This window comes from Rhinoderma darwinii (genome assembly GCF_050947455.1).
Source record: "Rhinoderma darwinii isolate aRhiDar2 chromosome 12 unlocalized genomic scaffold, aRhiDar2.hap1 SUPER_12_unloc_12, whole genome shotgun sequence".
Taxonomy (NCBI): Eukaryota; Metazoa; Chordata; class Amphibia; order Anura; family Rhinodermatidae; genus Rhinoderma; species Rhinoderma darwinii.
The window spans coordinates 397829-418348 of NW_027461865.1; the positions used below are offsets into that span (position 1 = coordinate 397829).

The following is a 20520-nucleotide window of genomic DNA, read 5'->3' on the forward strand; positions in this document are numbered from 1 at the left end:
AAACATTTCTAAAAATGGCTTCAAGGACTTCCCCTGCTCGGATTAATGTTAATGTTAATTGTTATTTATGATACTGACCCATGTTGGGTCATGTGAATTATAGGAGGAATTCTCTGGTTGGATTCCTAATTAGTTATCCGAATTCTGTGGCCATTTCACATTCAACCTCGGTTGTCACGTGTCTTTTCTTAGAGGTAGGGGTGATAAAAGAAAGGATAAGTAGAAGGTTCAATAACACACGACTCTACTTAGGCAAGTCATGCGTCTCACAAATGTTCTTCTGTGTGATCCAAACACCTCAAACTTCGATTCGTCTGTCCATAACACTTTTTTCCAATCTTCCTCTGTCCAATGTCTGTGTGCTTTTGCCCATATTAATCTTTTCCTTTTATTAGCCAGTCTCAGATAAGGCTTTTTCTTTGCCACTCTGCCCTGAAGGCCAGCATCCCGGAGTCACCTCTTCACTGTAGACGTTGACACTGGCGTTTTGCGGGTACTATTTAATGAAGCTGCCAGTTGAGGGCCCGTGAGGCGTCTATTTCTCAAACTAGAGACTCTAATGTACTTGTCTTGTTGCTCAGTTGTGCAGCGGGGCCTCCCACTTCTCTTTCTACTCTGGTTAGAGCCTGTTTGTGCTGTCCTCTGAAGGGAGTAGTACACACCGTTGTAGGAAATCTGCAGTTTCTTGGCAATTTCTCGCATGGAATAGCCTTCATTTCTAAGAACAAGAATAGACTGTCGAGTTTCACATGAAAGCTCTATTTTTCTAGCCATTTTGAGAGTTTAATCGAACCCACAAATGTGATGCTCCAGATTCTCAACTAGCTCAAAGGAAGGTCAGTTTTATGGCTCCTCTAAACAGCAAAACTGTTTACAGCGGTGCTAACATAATTGCACAAGGGTTTTCAAGTGTTTTCTAATCATCCATTAGCCTTCTAACACAGTTAGCAAACACAATGCACCATTAGAACACTGGAGTGATGGTTGCTGGAAATGGGCCTCTATACACCTATGTAGATATTGCATTAAAAACCAGATGTTTGCAGCTAGAATAGTCATTTACCACATTAACAATGTATAGAGTGTATTTCTGATTAATTTAATGTTATCTTCATTGAAAAAAACTGTGCTTTTCTTTCAAAAATAAGGAAATTTCTAAGTGACCCTAAACTTTTGAACGGTAGTGTATATGGTCTGCAGAATGCCTGTGTAGGACTGATATCTGTCACTATATGGTGGGAATATTGGTCTTTGTTTTACTACACACGTTTTTAGTACACAATTAAGAGTGTTCACATTATTTCTATATAGTGGAAGTGTAGACCCCCAAGAATTATTTCCTTTGGTAGGTCCAAGGTACCTCAGTCAGACACTGAGTGTACACATCCTTGCATTAAAATATTGTATTACTGTCTGTAGCCTTAGAGGAGAATTTATTAACCTTGCTAAGCCGCTTATCTGGGATAGAAAAGTCCCAAAAGTCGCAATTTGCGGGAACGTTTTTGGTCAGTTTACGCTGCCTTTGGCACTTTTTTGAAAAGTGTGTGGTGCTTTGCTTTTGTATGCTCTGGGACGCCTCTAGTTTCTTCTGAACCTGGGCCCAGACTGTGGACAGTTCCCGATGAACGAGATCTACCTCGGGATTGTTGGAACCACCAGGTGAAACAGAGGAGAACCGTGGATTAAACCCAAAATTACAGAAAAATGGGGAGACCTCTGATGAGTGACTGACCCGGTTATTAAGGGAAAATTTGGCGAGGGAAATGAAGGAGACCCAATCATATTGACAGTCAGAGATAAAACACCTTAAATATTGTTCTAGAGACTGATTAGTCCTCCAGAACGGACCCCTAAATAAATATAGACCCAAGACTAGACCCCTAAATAAATACAGACCCCAGACCAGTTCCCTAAATAAATACAGACCACAGACCAGACCCCTAAATAAATACAGATCCAAGACTAGACCCCTAAATAAATACAGACCCAAGACTAGACCCCTAAATAAATACAGACCCAGACCAGACCCCTAAATAAATGCAGACCCCAGACCAGACCCCTAAATAAATACAGACCCCAGACCAGACCCCTAAATAATTACAGACCCCAGACCAGACCCCTAAATAAATACAGACCCCAGACCAGACTCCTAAATAAATACAGACGCTAGACCGGACCCCTAAATAAATACAGACCCCAGACCAGACCTCTAAATAAATACAGACCCCAGACCAGACCCCTAAATAAATACAGACCCCAGACCAGACCACTAAATAAATGCAGACCCCAGACCAGACCCCTAAATAAATACAGACCCCAGACCAGACTCCTAAATAAATACAGATGCTAGACCGGACCCCTAAATAAATACAGACCCCAGACCAGACCTCTAAATAAATACAGACCCCAGACCAGACCCCTAAATAAATACAGACCCCAGACCAGACCCCTAAATACATACAGACCCCAGACCAGACCACTAAATAAATACAGGCCCCAGACCGGACCCCTAAATAATTACAGACCCCTAAAACAATCCGATAGAATACCAACAGACAGAATTCAATAAAAAATAGTGCTCAAAGAGGTAATAGGTAATAAACTGTAAAGCATCGTTGCTGACTATATTACATGCACTATATTGAATCCTGAGTGAAAACCAAGATATACTTGGTGCATCGATCAACAATTTACATGAGATTAAACCAAGAAAATATGATCGACTTCAGCACACGATATTTGAAAAAATATACAAATTTTTATTAAATTACATACATGAGACAATTAAAAAGTAGAACAGGGGATGAGTCACACAACAAAAGACGTCAAAATCAGTGAAAAACCGGGTAAGAGTATAATGTCACTGTGTACATGTTACGTTATAACAGCAGAAGTGAAACATGCATATGATAAGATCGAGAAGTGATATTCAATTGAAATCAGGGCTGATTAGGGCCAAGTATGTCCAAAGATGACAAAAATATAGTCGTAATAAAATATAGTACTGGTAATGGAAGCGATATCTATGTAAGAGCAAAAAGTAAGTACGAATCGCAGATGTACAGCAGTACCATATCTCAGATAGATTGAAGTCAGTGGATGATCAAGAATAATAAGCAATCAGGGCCGATTGGGGCCAAGTATGTCCAAAGACGACAAGAAATATAGTCGTAAGAAAATATAGTACTGGTAATGGAAGCGATATCTATGTAAGAGCAAAAAGTAAGTACGAATCGCAGATGTACAGCAGTACCATATCTCAGATAGATTGAAGTCAGTGGATGATCAAGAATAATAAGCAATCAGGGCCGATTGGGGCCAAGTATGTCCAAAGACGACAAGAAATATAGTCGTAAGAAAATATAGTACTGGTAACCCTAAAACAATGCAGACCACAGACCAGACCACTAAATAATTACAGACCCCAGACCAGACCCCTAAATGAATTCAGACTACAGACCGGACCCCTAATAAAATACAGACCCCAGAGTGGACCCCTAAATAAATACAGACCCCGAGCTAGACCCCTAAATAAATGCAGACCCCAGACTGGACCCCTAAATAAATACAGACCCCAGACCAGACCCCTAAATGAATTCAGACTACAGACCGGACCCCTAATAAAATACAGACCCCAGAGTGGACCCCTAAATAAATACAGACCCCGAGCTAGACCCCTAAATAAATGCAGACCCCAGACTGGACCCCTAAATAAATACAGACCCCAGACCAGACCCTTAAATCAATGCAGACCACAGACCAGACCCCTAAATAATTACAGACCCCTAAAACAATGCAGACCACAGACCAGACCACTAAATAATTACAGACCCCAGAAGAGACCCCTAAATGAATTCAGACTACAGACCGGACCCTTAAATCACACAGACCTCAGACTGGACCCCTAAAAAAATACAGACCACAGACTGGACCCCTAAATAAATACAGACCCCAGACTAGACCCCTAAAAGAATACAGACCCCAGACTAGACCCCTAAAAGAATACAGACCCCAGACTAGACCCCTAAAAGAATACAGACCCCAGACCAGACCCCTAAATAAATACAGACCCCAGACCAGACACCTAAATAGATTCAGACCCCAGACCGGACCGCTAAATAAATACAAACCCCAGACTAGACCCCTAAATGAATACAGACTCCAAACCAGACCCCTAAATAAATAGACCCCAGAGCAGAGCACTAAATCAATGGAGACCACAGACCAGACCCCTAAATAATTACAGACCCCAGACCCGACCCCTAAATATTTACAAACCCCAGACCAGACACCTAAATAAATTCAGACCCCAGACCGGACCCCTAAATAAATACACACCCCAGACTGGACCCCTAAATAAATACAGACCCCAGACTAGACCCCTAAATGAATACAGACTCCAAACCAGACCCCTAAATAAATAGACCCCAGAGCAGAGCACTAAATCAATGGAGACCACAGACCAGACCCCTAAATAATTACAGACCCCAGACCCGACCCCTAAATATTTACAAACCCCAGACCAGACACCTAAATAAATTCAGACCCCAGACCGGACCCCTAAATAAATACACACCCCAGACTGGACTCCTAAATAAATACAGACCCCAGACTAGACCCCTAAATGAATACAGACTCCAAACCAGACCCCTAAATAAATAGACCCCAGAGCAGAGCACTAAATCAATGGAGACCACAGACCAGACCCCTAAATAATTACAGACCCCAGACCCGACCCCTAAATATTTACAAACCCCAGACCAGACACCTAAATAAATTCAGACCCCAGACCGGACCCCTAAATAAATACACACCCCAGACTGGACCCCTAAATAAATACAGACCCCAGACTAGACCCCTAAATGAATACAGACTCCAAACCAGACCCCTAAATAAATACAGACCCCAGACCAGACCCCTAAATAAATACAGACCCCAGACTAGACCCCTAAATAAATGCAGACCCCAGAGCAGACCCCTAAATAAATACAGACCCCAGACCAGACCCCTAAATCAATGAAGACCACAGACCAGTCCCCTAAATAAATACAGACCCCAGACTAGACCCCTAAATAAATACAGACCCCATACGGAACCCCTAAATAAATACAGACTCCAAACCAGACCCCTAAATAAATACAGACCCCAGACCGGACCCCTAAATAAATACAGACCCCTAAATATAAACCCAGATTCTATATTGTGGATGAAAAGGGTTTTGCCAATAACCTGAGCAAATAACCGTTGTTTATCTCTACTGTAGGAGTGGCATGTATTGCTACTGTGTTCTGCAGACCCCTGACCAGGCCATAAGAAACCCTGGTTGGGAAACACAGCTCTGGACACTAGACTGGCACTCATGATGCCCACATCAGACATGGCAGAGCAGGTTACTGCCAGGCAGGTGCCACCTGAGGATTCCATGACCTCTGACATCACGTGACCTGCACACGACCAACTGCCGTTTACTTTCAACTGTCGACGGCAGCGATCGGACTGAAGTCTACAGGTAGGAAGATATTGGTGAAAATGGCGTCCAATGGACATGGAGAAGACGGCGAGAAGAGAGAAGAGGAGAAGAGGAAGAGGGAGGAGGACAGCGTCACCGGATTCAAGAAGAAGAGGAGAGGAGCCAAGGACAGAGGATTGGAGGATGAGGAGCCAAGACCTGGGAGCAGCCAAGACCCTGGAACATCCAGCCCCTATGCCAGGCTTACCATCAGCCGCTTCACCATCCACCAGGTCCTGGGTAGGGGCAGCTTTGGCAAAGTGAGTATAATATCGAAATATTTCATTTTATAGGGTGGTAAACCTAAAGTTGACCTTTTATCTCCATCAATTGTTCTCTGTTGTCACCATGTTATGCTGGATGGATGATGGGTGTAGTGTTCTCCTATGGGATGCCTAATAGGACATCCAGAAGTATTCCTGCCCCCATAACCACTACTTTAGTTTTTCATTTTAGTATTTTTCTGTCGACATATGAGAGATTTTGATTTTTGGGGGCACGAGTTGTCGTTTTTAATGGCTCCATTCAATGTTCCATATCATTTACTGGGAACATTGTAAAAGGCTGTTTTTTTTTAGGTGAAATAGCAAAAAAAAACAAAACAGCAATTCCTCCATTGGTTTAATAATTTGGCTTTTATGGTGTTAACTAAGTGGTAAAAATGACACGTTACCTTTATTCTGCGGGTCAGTACAATAACGGGGATACCAAAATTATATTGGTTTATTTTTTATACTTTTTATCCAATAAAAACAATTTGTAAAAACATTAATTTGTTGTGTCTCCATATTCTGAAACCCCGAATTTTTTTTATTTTTCTGTTGATGGGGCGGTGTGAGGACTTCTTTTTTGTGGGGCGAGCTGTACTGTTTATTGGTACTATTTTGGGTTACATAAAACTTTTAATCACTTTTTAACTTTTTATTCCATTTTTCGAGGAGCTAAACAAAACGAAATAGAAAAAAGTTTATTTCTTTATTTTGACTGCAATATTTATGTATCGCTTGAATTGTTCTTTTAGCCTCCCCCTATTAAGCTTAGTAGGAGGACCAAGTTGGCAGACCTTGGGGTCTTCATTAGGCCCCCTGGCTGCCATGACAACTATCTACACACTGTGATCGCGTTGCGGGTAGGGGTTATGGGGTGACAGCGGGAGCTTACCTCTATTTAACTGTTTAGATGCCACGGTCGCTATTATAGCGTATGATCCTGCTCCTTACTACCCCCACCAACTAAGATAATTATGTCAAATGTGGGTTAGGCGTGAAGACCTCTCCATACAGGGCCCAACAGCAGACACTGCATTATGCTGGGAGCTCAGCTTTGTTCTGCTGTAGAGTCCTGGGCACTACTCGACTGACCCACCTCTCTGTCCACCTCTGTTCCTTCTTCTTCTCATGAGGAATCTCCATTTGTTTTCCTCAGGTGGTCCTGGCATCAGTCCCCGGCCGAAACACCTACATGGCCGTAAAAATGATCACCAAACGGGACAATACGGACGAAATTATGAGAGAGCGGCGGATACTCCTAGCGGCCAGACACTGCCCGTTCCTATGCCACCTCTATGCCGCACATCAATCTGAGGAGCGGGCATTTTTTATCACGGAGTATCTGTCCGGTGGCAGCCTGGAGGCTTTGATCAGGATGTGCGGCTGCTTGAACATCGGCAACGTAAGGCGAGTAAATAATCAGGAGACTGAGGGGGGTGGAAAGAAGAAAAGGTGAGGGGGGAGGTCAGATGAAGGATAATACAGAGAATGCAGAATACAGGCTGCCATAATCAGCGCCTCCTCTCTGCTAGAGACCGCACACACTCCATCATAACATGATATTAGGGAATTGATAGAGGAAGATTTCATGACATTGAGACTCCACTCTGTTCTCCCCATCAGATTCTACACAGCAGAGATGATATGTGGCCTCCAGTTCCTCCATGGACACAACATCGTCCACCGGTAAGCAGAACTTCCCCCTTCTTTCATTCTCCTTTACATGCTGGAAACAGTGCACCCAGCTTTCCTACACTCCTGAATGGCTATTCTGCTTGGTGGTGCAATGACCCATCCCCCGTCTCCTGGATCACTGGGCGGATTTGTCATTCTCTCGTCTTATTTCTTTGCAGAGATCTAAAGCCGGAGAATATAATGTTGGATGCAGATGGCCACGTCCGTATCATCGACCTGGGATTGGCCCAAGATGGCGTCACCGCCTCCAATAAGATCCGTGGAGTGTCGGGAACGTTGCATTACATGGCCCCCGAGGTGCTTCTTAGAAAAAAATACGGCTCCGCAGTTGACTGGTGGAGCCTGGGGATTGTGGTGTCCAGGATGGCAGCAGGACGCTCCCCATTTTACAACGGCCCCGTCAGGCAAATGGCTATCAAAGCCATCACCACCGCGAAGCCTAAATTTCCAACTTGGCTTAATCCTGACGTGAAACATCTGACCAAGAGACTGGTCCGTAAAAATTCTAAGAGGCGCCTCGGTGTGTGCGGGAACATCAGAGAGCATCCATTCTTCTCCACCATCGGCTGGGAGGAACTGCAGGAGAGGAGGGCACAGCCACCATTTACACCATTTGTGCCCGTTCTGGAGAACCAACATCTGAAGTGGCCAGAGAATAACAAAGCCCTTCACCCCTTGGCCGGGTTCAGCTTCATGTCACCAAGCTGGACCCGATAAGATCTCAGGACAAGGGCCCAGAACTTCATGCCTCCTGACCCGCGCCTCAAGTCTCTGCTGCTGTATGTCACCTCGGCTGCCCAGACCATCATCTCTCTCCTTACCATCTTCATGCCACACCTCTGCCATCTTGCTGCTGCACCAGAGCCTTGACTTGCCATCCTCCAATCCCAGGCAGGCATCTGACATCACTCCAGCCTGAAGATCCTCTACACCCCCCAGGAGCGGCCTGTGCTTAGTTTCCATCTGGGGAGATCAGGAATAATAGCCGCATGTTGTAGTCCTGGGGCCGGAGCGGCCATTATACCTGATCTCACCTCAGCACAGGCCAGGTAAGTAATGCACCCACATCACCCACATCACTCACATCACCCACATCACCCCACTATATAATAAGTATAGACACCACACTACATGATAAGTATAGACACCCGCATATAGACACATAGTACATTTAGATTAGACTTTAGCCTTTGATCCTGGGATTATTCTGATCGCCATATTTGGGGTCAGGAAGGAATTTTCCCCCCTTAATATGAGGACAATTGGCTCATTCCTCAAAGGGGGTTTTCGCCTTCCTCTGGATCAACACGGCCTTAAATAGGTTTAGGATGATAGAGTAATAAGTAGTAACACACATAAGTAACATAATATAAATATAGAAAATAATTAAAAATAAATCTTAATTTAATACAATTTATAGTTTACACATAAATAAATACAGCAGTTCATTAAAAATAATAATAAATAAATGAATAATTTTCCCCTAGTCTTTCCCCATATTACACATGTTACACTTCAGCCTTTGATCCTGGGATTATTCTGATCGCCATATTTGGGGTCAGGAAGGAATTTTCCCCCCTAATATGAGGACAATTGGCTCATTCCTCACAGGGGGTTTTCGCCTTCTTCTGGATCACCACGGCCTTTAGATAGGTTTAGTATAATAGATAAATAGATGACACATACATATACACAGTATATAATAATAGTAGTCTTAATACTTCTAGAATAATCTCCTAATAATAAAATATAACCTTCCCTTATCTGTAAATAAAACTTTCCTTTTACCCCCTACATCTTTGTGCTTGTTTTTATTCCCATTGGACTTCTGTGTAGTAAATGTTGTGCGAGCTCTGAGACCCCCACCAATCACTAGAACGAAGCAGCTGAAGGTCTCGTGTGAGCGCTCAGCCGCTTCCTGTCTGTTCGGCTTTTTCCGGAAAAATGTATCGGCTCATAGACTTTCTATTGAGTCCGTTCACCGATACATTTATTTCTGGAAAAAGCCGAACAAACACGAAGCGACTGAGCGCTCACACGGGGGCTTCAGCTGCTTCATTCTAGTGATTGGTGGGGGTCTCAGTGCTCGGACCCCCACCAATCCAATCTTCTGACGTGTCACTATGTCACTATGACATGTCAGAAGTTTGTCAAACGTTTAGCTACACTTTAAAGGTATATGTCAGATTTAAAGCCCAAATGTGGTGTGAACAGAGCCTTACAGGGGTTGTCCGGTTTTTACAATACCGTTTTGCTAGAGGGGTCCAGTAATCTGTGGGGGAACTTGCTGCAAGAGTTTAATTTCCCTACAGCATCTCTAAAGGGGAAGTAAAGTATTACACAGTTCTATAATCACCGGGCTGGGCATGTAATACATGGATGTGATGGTCCTCCTGAGCAGGAGATGATGTTTGTTGCCCCTCTCCATTCTGGATAATTAATCAGGGTCCTGAACGGGGGAACCCACACTATTACCCCAAAATTCCCTAATAGGGCATTTGAAAATGGGTTTTCCAAACCAGAAAACAGCTTTAATGGTTATATAATGATAAGTGAGAGTTTGTTACAATGTATCAGTGCAGGAGAGAGCTGAAGTACAGGCTATTTAGATTGTGGAGGATTATCTAAACGGGATACACTGAATGGGGCACAGTGGGGGATGGAGGATCGGCTACAATGCTGCCCCCTACAGTCAGGGCCCTCACCTCATGGATGCTCCTGTTACCAGATCCTTCACACCAGAGATCAACATTCATGAAGAAGAAAAATCCCCTGCAGAGACGTCCACACCGAGAGATCCAATAGGACTGGTCTATACAAGGAGTCGTCATATCCGGGGGCATATTTACAGCCATGCCCCCGTATAATAAATACTTTATTCCTGTATACATGAGAAGTTCTACAACTTTATAATATCATTTATGTTTCAATTACTCACCATTTTCAAGATCTGTTTGCTGTCAGTGAATGAGGACACTCTTGCTTACATTCAGATGCAGTGAACCTGTACATCGCTAGTCCTGCTCTCAGCTAAGAAACATAAAGTAGATTAGGAAGTTGTAGAACTTTTCATTTATACAGCGATTAAGCTTTAGTTACATAAAATCGGAAAACACACAGGAAGAGGATTCATTATCGGTAGTACTACAGTGATCTGGTGCCCGCAGGTATCTAATGGTAAATACGGCCCTGGTCAGTGGCGTAACTTCCGCCGTAGCAGCAGTAGTGGCTGCTACGGGGCCCGTGGCATGAGGGGGCCCGTGTCGCCCGCCGGCACGGGCCCCCACCATGGCCGGAGGCTCCGCTAGCAGCCGCTATGGCTGCTACAGCGAGACGCCACTGAACAGTACGGCAGAGCAGGGAGGTATCTCCCCGCTCTGCCATTAAACAAAAGACATGTATCCCCTAGCCACAGGATATCCACAGGATAGGGGATACATGCGTGATCGCTGGCAGCGATAGGGATAACGGGGGACTGAAAGTCCCCTGAAGTTCTCCATCACAAACCTCGGACTTCCGGGGTCTGTGTCAGCAGTTCCGGAGAAATGAATGGAGCACCGGTCCCGCTTGTGCGCATGCGTGACAAGCGCTCCTTTAATTTTTAGTGAGCTGCGCAGACGCGGGAAGTCAGAGGTTAGTCATGGAGAACTTCAGGGGGACTTTCAGTCCCCCGTTCTCCCTATCGCTGCTGTGGATAGGGGATACATGTCTTTTATTAGGACACACTGTAGGTCGCATTTTTTTAGGAGGGGGGACGCTGTATGGCGTTCCCTACAGGGGGGAGACGCTGTATGGCGTTCCCTACAGGGGGGGGGCTGTCTAGCGTTCCCTACAGGGGGGGGGCTGTATGGCGTTCCCTAAGGGAGGACGCAATATGGTATTCCCTACCGGGGGGACGACGCTGTATGGCGTTCCCTACAGGGGAGACGACGCTGTAGGGCGTTCCCTACAGGGGGGGACGTTGTATGGCGTTCCCTACAGGGGGGACGCTGTATGGCGTTCCCTACAGGGGGGCTGTATGGCGTTCCCTACAGGGAAGGCTGTATGGTGTTCCCTACAGACCCCCCCCTGTAGGGAAAGCCATACAGACTCCATGTAGGTAACACCATACAGTCCCCCCTGTAGATAACGCCAGACAGCCCCCTCTGTAGGGAACGCCATACAGCCCCCCCGTAGATAATGCCATACAGTCCCCCTGTAGATAACGCCATACAGCCCCCCTATAGATAGCACCATACAGCCCCTCTGTAGATAGCGCCATACAGCCTCCCCCTGTAGATAGTGCCATACAGCCCCCCCTGTAGGGAACGCCATACAGTCCCCCCCTGTAGGGAATGCCATACAGTCCCCCCCCTGTAGGGAACGCCATACACCCCCCCCTGTAGGGAACGCCATACAGTCCGCCCGTAGATAACGCCATACAGCCCCCCGTAGATAACGCCATACAGCCCCCTCTGTAGATAGCGCCATACAGCCCCCTCTGTAGATATCTACAAAGGGGGCTGTATGGCGTTATCTACAGGGGGGCTGTATGGCGTTATCAAAAGGGGGGTTTGTAAAAAAGGCACTATCTACAAGGGGGGGGGGGTTGTGTGACACCCAGGGGAGGGGGGGCCCCAGTCAAAAGTTTGCTATGGGGCCCAGTCTTTCCTAGTTACGCCCGTGGCCCTGTTGGTTACCTCACCTTTATGTGTCTATATGTGACAGGCCATAAAATGTCATATAGGAAAAAACGTAAGAAAGAACTTACCATACGGGGATCATATATGTTATGTCACTGGAAGAAACCTGCAGCACCAACACCAATGGAACATGAGGATGACGCCACTCAATGTGCTGTCCATCACCCCCATCGCCCCACGCGTTTCACTCCACCTGTGACTCTGCCGACTAACGTAAATACTGACTAAACACAAACTCTGACCGGCCTCATCACTAGTCTCTATTGTCATACAGCCGCCTCCGATAGAGAATTTACCCTCATCCAGTGCTGGTGAACTAACCCCAATCTACTTACATGTGGTTTCCAATAGTCAGTGGTACATATAGTATCCAAAGTCTGGTGGCCAGTGGTACATAAAGTATCCACAGTCTGGTGGTCAGAGGTACATATAATATCCAGAGTCTGGTGGTCAGTGGTATATACAGTATACAAAGTCTGGATACTATATGGACCACGAACCACAAGACTCTGTATACTGTATATATCACTGACCACAAGACTATGGATACTATATGTACCGCTGACCATCAGACTCTGGATACTATGACTCTGGATACTATATGTACCACTGACCAATAGACTCTGGATACTATGACTCTGGATACCATATGTACCACTGACCAACAGACTCTGGATACTATATATACCACTGACCACCAGACTCTGGATACTATATGGACCACGAACCACCAGACTCTGTATACTGTATATATCACGGATTACAAGACTCTGGATACTATATGTACCGTTGACCATCAGACTCTGGATACTATGACTCTGGATACTATATGTACCACTGACCAACAGACTCTGGATACTATATGGACCACGAACCACCAGAGTCTGTTGGTCAGTGGTACATATAGTATCCAGCGTCATAGTATCCAGAGTCTGATGGTCAGCGGTACATATAGTATCCAGAGTCTTGTGATCAGTGATATATACAGTATACAGAGTCTGGTGGTTCGTGGTCCATATAGTATCCAGAGTCTCGTGGTCAGTGGTACATATAGTTTCCAGAGTCTGGTGGTCAGTGGTATATATGGTATCCAGAGTCTGGTGTCAATGGTATATATATATATATATATATATATATATATATATATAGTGTTCAGAGTCTTGTGGTCAGTGATACATATCACATCCAGAGTCTGGTGGTCAGTGATACATATAGCATCCAGAGTCTGGTGATCAGTTATACATATAGCATCCATAGTCTGGTGGTCAGTGATACATATAGTTTCCAGAGTCTGATGGTCAGTTGTATATATAGTGTCCAGAGTCTGGTAGTCAATGGTACACATAGTATCAAGAGTCTTGTTGTAAAGGATCTGCCAGACACAGCTTGTGTCGACGCCCGTGGTTAATCAGTCTGCATCTGTTCCTAGGTCTGATAGAGTGACTTGATCTGCTACCACTCAGGCTGGTAGGCTGAGGAGTGGGAGAACCTATCACAGCCTGGCCAGACGGTTCTAGCTCCCGCCCTTATTTATACCTTCATTTGCTGCTTGTCCTTTGCCTGTGATTCTCTCTTGTTTCCTGGCTCTGCTGTTCCTGCTATTACTATTGACCTCTGCTTCATATTGACCCTGGCTTTACTGACTCAGCTCCTGCTCTGTGTTTGTGTAATGACGGGGTAGGGAGACAGACAGGTGAGCCCTAATCTACCCGCCACTCAGTCCCTGCCTACTTGCAACGACCCGTCCTAGGCAACGGGGTACAACTGGGCGACAGTCCCTACGCTCAGTAAGTGCACGACAGACAAACAGACAAGGGTACACAGAAGCTAGGGAAACGGAGCAGCTGCCCACGGAGACACCGTGAGCAACGAGAGAAGTGAACGAGCCGAGTCAAAGCAGGAGTGCACGAGATGCAAAACGCTGAGCAGGAGAGTGGTCAGTAAGCCAAGGTCAATAACAAGAAGAGGATCAGTAGTTCAAGCAGCAGCAGCAGAGCCAGGAAACAAGCAGAGCAGAATCACAGGCAAAGGAGGGACAGGAAAGGCAGGTATAAATAGACAGTGGGCGGGAGCTAGCTCCGTCTGGCCAGGCTGTGATAGGCTCTCCCACTCCTAAGCCTGCCATCCTGAGTGGTGGAAGATGGAGTCAGTCTCACAGACATAGGAGCAGGTGCAGACTGATTACCCACAGGCGTCGACACAGAAGTTGTGTCTGGCAGATCCTTTACAGTTTGGTACCTTGTACACTCCTGGTTTGACTCGGCTCGTTCACTACTCTTGTTGCTCACGGTGTTGCCATGGGCAACTGCCCCATTTCCCTTAGCTTCTGTGTACCCCTGGATGTTTGTCTGTCGTGCACATATTGAGCGTAGGGACCGTCGCCCAGTTGTACGCCGTCGCCTAGGACGGGCCATGCAAGTAGGCAGGGACTGAGTGGCTGGTAGATTAGGGCTCACCTGTCTGTCTCCCTTCCCCGACATTACATAATCACCGGCCCATATACCTTTTCTACCTTGGTTCCTACACAACTATGGACCCCCTTGAGACCCTGGCTCAGCAAATGCAGGGTCTCTCCCTACAGGTCCAAGACCTGGCTCAGAGGTGCAACCAGCGTGATGCTAACCAGGTAGTGCCCTCCACCTCACCTCTTGAACCCCACCTAAAGTTGTCTGACCGTTTCTCAGGGGACCGGAAGACTTTTTTTCTCCTTTCGGGAGAGTTGTAGGCTCTATTTCCGTCTAAGGCCCCACTCCTCAGGTTCTGAGAGCCAGCGAGTGGGTATAATTATATCCCGGCTCCAGGACTGCCCCGAAGAATGGGCCTTCTCCTTGGCTCCTGACGCCCCTGAACTTTCCTCTGTTGACCTTATTTTTTCTGCTCTCGGGCTCATCTATGACGAGACTGACAAGACTGCCTTTGCCGAGAGTCAGTTGGTGACCTTACGTCAGGGTAAGAGACCCGTTGAGGAGTACTGTTCTGACTTTAGGAAGTGGTGTGTAGCTTCTCGGTGGAATGACCCTACCTTGAGGTGCCAGTTTAGATTGGGTCTGTCGAACACCCTGAAAGACCTGTTAGTTAGCTATCCCTCTTCTGACTCTCTAGATCAGGTTATGGCTTTAGCGGAATGTCTTGACCGACGTCTCAGGGAACGACGACTTGAACGTTTTTGTGCCTTCCCCTCTGGCTCCCCCAAGATGGCTCCCGAGGTTCCATTGCTTCGTTCTTCCACGGAAAACTCGGATGAACCAATGCAACTCGGGGCCTCCGTGTCTTCCCAACAACGTAGAGAGCTCCGCAGGAAGAATAGTCTCTGCTTGTACTGTGGGGATGATATATTTAAATAGGTATTACCCTCTTACAATTTTATATATAATATGCTAGAGTAATTCACACTAGGTGTACACCACCAATTGTCGATATATGAAAAAGGAACGGGGAGTGGGAAAAGTAGTGTGTTTTGTAATTGCAAAAAAATAAAAAATACTTTATTATTAAATTTATATTAAAACAATGTTAGATGAAAAATGATGTTGCGCCAAAGTCCCCTAAATTGGCGCACTATGACAAATTATGTCTGATTTAGATTGCTCCGGATTGTAAAGAATATATATGTGTCTAACCTCCCCCTTATTTAGTAATAGAGAGGAAACTATAATAGTCCCTAAACCAGAAATTGGGTTGTTAAATAATTGCAAATAACTGTCCCCCTCAGTGTCAATGATGAGACAGTCTGATTGCACATAAACCCAGAGGTTCCTTCAACGGGCTGATAGTGAAGCCCAGCGGTGGAGAAACCCCTGTATTAATGTGACTGTAATGGGTTACATGTACATGTGTCTTATATGAATAGACACAGCACAGCAGAGTTGCAACTGCTGCATACTAGGAACTGAACAGGAGAAGGGAATAGACTGGGCCACAGTGTGTAACGGGCGGCGGGTCCGCTGAATTGCCTTGGTAGTGATCTAAAGTATCTGTAAAATTCCTATCAGGCAGTATAATCACTTCCCCCCAGCTGATGTATACTAACAACCTAGCTGTCAGGGTTTACAACAATTTATGTGGGCTAGCAAATAGGCTGCGGTCAGCTGAGTATTTATGACTGCACACAGCAGCAAAGAAGCCCCCGTCAAAGACAAACACTGTGTGTGTGTTGTCTTATTTGTCAAAGCTCGATGTAGCAGAGCCGTTACTGCTACATTCAGGTCTCCAGCCCTGCAAGGAGACCTGACAGGCCAGCCACGCTCCCGGGCAAACGATCACACAGGCAGCGTGCCTGGACTGCGTTCTCCAGCTCCACACAACAGTGAGTACTCTGCCTGACAGGCAGTAAGGATATTGTACCACTGTTTGTTTGTCTGTGCAAGATAAGGCTGCCTGGTGAGTCGCGTATATGTGGGGAGGGCTGCAGGGAGCCGAGCTGCTGTCAGCTGTTTGAGTACGATCCTGTCTCAAACTTAGCTCAGCTCCGTGCACTCATGCACAAAGAGCTGCTCAGGCAGCCCGGCGTGCAGTATTGCCGTGCTTGTTCCCTAACTGTAGCAGATATTCTGCTGATTTGAACATTAAACTGCTATTAGCAGTACGGAGCAAAGTGTTTGGCATCTAACATTGGTGATATTTAAAAGACACCCGACGCGCGTTTCGCCGGTACTTCCGGCTTCTTCCAGGGGTGGCAGCCGCCGGAATCAAAGGCCAGATATGCTAAGAGTTCCTGATTGACAGGAATAGTAACCAATCAAAACAATTTGAGAATGGAAACAAAGTAATGGTGCAACGTGATACCTCTGGTTAGTTCCAGCAATGTATCCATGTTAAAATAAGGTGCATTCACAAGCTAAAATCAAGAGAACACACGATTTCTCAGATACTGACACTGACCTAACTGAGGCCTCTGGGTCCGATACAGAGACCAGAAATTATGATCAGGACAAGGGTCAGGCCAACTCCCCGAGGAGACACCCAGCTTTAGGGAGTGATCACAATACCGTCCCGGAAGTCCCTTTTTTACGGGACAGAGGGAGATGGGGCTTCAGAGGGTCCCAGAGGGGGAAGGGGAAGAGAAAAGACCAACAGAGAAGATGACCCTACAAATGACCGATTCTCTGGGAGATTCTATGAGAGTGATCAATTTATCGCAGCACTCTCTTACTGACATACAATCACAAGTCTTGCAGAGGGGCCTCAATTTTTGTCTTACGACAAGACTTAATAAATTCACAGTGATTAAAGATCTGCACCTTTTCGGTAGGAAACTGATATTTAAAAAGATTTTTTCACAAAGAGACATTCAACCCAGTAGCCCTGTAGAAGAATTGATAACACAATTTCCAGATTTGTTGGACCTTACAGGTCAGGAGGCGGCAACTCTGGGAGATCTTGAATCACTTTTATCAGAGAATATGACCGATGGAGATACAAACACACTGGAACGCCAGAGTAGAAAACATCTTAAAGCAAAATCAACTACTATGCCTCCTCTGGACACTTTATCAACAGAAATTGTACTTGAAGCATAAGTCAAACCATCAGGTATGACATAGTATATCAGAAAACCAAAAATATACCTGATGTAACAAATAACACCACGTAGGCAAAAATAAAATATGTAATTACATATTTTATTTTTGCCTACGTGGTGTTATTTGTTACATCAGGTATATTTTTGGTCCTCTGGACACTTGCCCAGCGGTTAAAGTTTTTCTAGACTTGGTGGGTCAAGATATTGTGTCATTCCCATACCATAGGATAGAGAACAATATTACTGAAGTGGAACGTCAGGCATTACAAGAACTCCGATTGTGGCAGGACGTTGTCTTTAAACAATCGGATAAGGGGGGAAACATTGTTATCTGGCCCAAGGAACAATATATACGTGAAGCAAGGAGGCAGCTTCTTGATAAACAGTGCTATAAACCGTTATGGGGGGATCCGACAGCTCAATTCTTGAGTGAATACAATGCACTGATTTCAGAAGCTCTCTCATTGGGAGCGATCACCCCCAATGAGAAAAGTTTTTTATCTGTCAAGGGCCCCAGGGTTTCCACTTTTTATATGCTCCCAAAGGTCCACAAAAACCTTAAGAACCCCCCAGGTAGGCCTATTGTCTCTGGTGTGGGAAATCTCACGCAGAAGTGTAACAAGTGGCTCGACAATGAACTCGGTGATATTGTGTTGAACTTACCTTCCCACACCAGAGACACCATGCAAATATTGAAAGAGTTGGATGGAATCAGTCTTAACCAGGACGAAATTCTGGTAACCTGTGACGTGGAAAGTCTGTACACCAGCATTAATCACTCCAGGGGCTGTTCAGCGGTAGACTATTATCTATCTAGAGACCCGAGTCTGAACCCTGTGAGGAAGGACTTTATTCTTAAAGCACTGAGATTTATCCTTACACGAAACTATTTCATATTTGATGGGCGGTTTTACCTGCAAATCAGGGGCACGGCGATGGGAGCAGCTGTGGCCCCCACATTTGCTAACATTTATCTTGGCTGGTGGGAGGAGGTAATTGTTTTTTGTGATGAGCAAAAAATCTTGACAGATAACGTCTGTCTCTGGAGGCGTTTTATTGACGACATATTCGTCATTTGGGGGGGCTCTGTCCTTGAATTGGAGAATCTCATTGAGAAATTGAATGACAATGATTTTAATCTGAAATTGACCCTTGACTATAACCCACAGTCGATCCCATTTTTAGATGTTCTCATCTACACAGATCCAGAGAGAAATCTCCACACGGATCTTTATAGAAAGGTGACTGCCACCAACAGCTTATTAGCTGCCGAAAGTGCACACTCAAGAAACACAATTAGGGCAATATCGAAGGGGGAGTTCTTGAGATTGAGACGCAATTGCTCGACATTTGTTGATTTCAAGAAACGAGCAGTTGAATTGAGGGCTAGGCTGCAGGCGAGACACTACTCCAATCGCAATATCAAAGAGGCCTATAACATAGCACTGAGAACCAACCGTGAAGAATTGCTCATTTCTAAAAAGACACGAGCCAAGACAGCTATCAAAACCTCTGAAACCCCCATGCAGCCTAGATTCATCACTGACTATCATGCAGACTGGGATAGCATGATGCAGATTATAAACAAACACTGGCATGTACTTAAATCTGATCCTAATCTAAACACAATCTTGGGTGAGAGGGCCCTTTCAGGTTATCGCAAAGGAACCAGCATTTCGAACATTTTGGTTGCAAGTCACTTTACGCGGGGTGACGGTACTAAGAGGGCCCAGATTATGGGGTTTTTCCCTTGTAAGTTATGTAAAGCATGTAGAATCCTGACTACAACCAAGCAATTCACTGATGGATTTGGGGTGTTGTATAAGATCAAAGAACATATGAACTGTAACTCCGAAGGAGTCGTGTATTGTCTGGAGTGCCCCTGCGGTTTGAGATACGTGGGTAAAACGACCAGAGCACTCAAAATCCGTATTGGAGAACATGTCAGGTCAATTATAAACTATGACAAAGGTGAGAAGGATTGTAAACTCCAGAAGAAAATATTCACACCTACTCCAATCGCCAAACATTTTAAAGAGAGACATAATCTAGAGTGGCAGACTCTGAAAGGTTGGGGCATCTGTAAACTCAACATGGGCATCAGAGGGGGCAACCTTGATGAGGCCCTTCTGAGGAGAGAAAGTGAGTGGATATTCCGTATGAACTCCGTTAAACCGTTCGGCATGAACGAAAGTTTCAATTTTGGTTGTTTTCTTTGAACCTGGAACTAACTAAGGTCTCACATTACCAGTTTATCGTGCCTGATATTCAAAATTTCTATCTCTGACACACTTACTGAGCAATCATTGCCAATGCAGTACTGTGTATCTACGAGGTTAACCTCTTTTGTTACATTTACATTTATATCTCTGCCTCTGCAGGACAATGCTATATGTGCATTTATTATGTAGCAGAATGTCCTGATATGACTGCAATTTAAAAAAGAAAAAAGTTTTTTGTTATAAAGAAAGAAAGGAAAGATTTTTTTAGCTGCAATCTGATGCATCTTGAGCCTAGCCAGTGTTATTTTAACATGGATACATTGCTGGAACTAACCAGAGGTATCACGTTGCACCATTACTTTGTTTCCATTCTCAAATTGTTTTGATTGGTTACTATTCCTGTCAATCAGGAACTCTTAGCATATCTGGCCTTTGATTCCGGCGGCTGCCACCCCTGGAAGAAGCCGGAAGTACCGGCGAAACGCGCGTCGGGTGTCTTTTAAATATCACCAATGTTAGATGCCAAACACTTTGCTCCGTACTGCTAATAGCAGTTTAATGTTCAAATCAGCAGAATATCTGCTACAGTTAGGGAACAAGCACGGCAATACTGCACGCCGGG

The 20520-nt window shown here is 45.3% G+C and overlaps 1 protein-coding gene across 3 annotated transcripts in view; it reads left to right on the forward strand.

The window, feature by feature from the left end:
* The window catches only part of LOC142698116 (protein kinase C delta type-like), a 354404-nt gene extending 345137 nt beyond the window's left edge, over nucleotides 1-9267 (forward strand). For 2 of the 3 annotated variants that reach the window (XR_012865691.1, XM_075847799.1), the window contains 2 exons: nucleotides 6935-7464; nucleotides 7632-9267. Coding sequence is in view for 1 of the 3 variants with exons in the window: in XM_075847799.1 (XP_075703914.1) it covers nucleotides 7367-7464; nucleotides 7632-8190 (657 nt within the window). In the remaining 2 variants the exon portion in view is untranslated. Of the gene's footprint in view, nucleotides 1-5243; nucleotides 5770-6934; nucleotides 7465-7631 lie in introns of those variants that run through there. The other variant, XR_012865690.1, reaches the window with a different exon arrangement.
* The last annotated feature ends 11253 nt before the right edge of the window (nucleotides 9268-20520 follow it).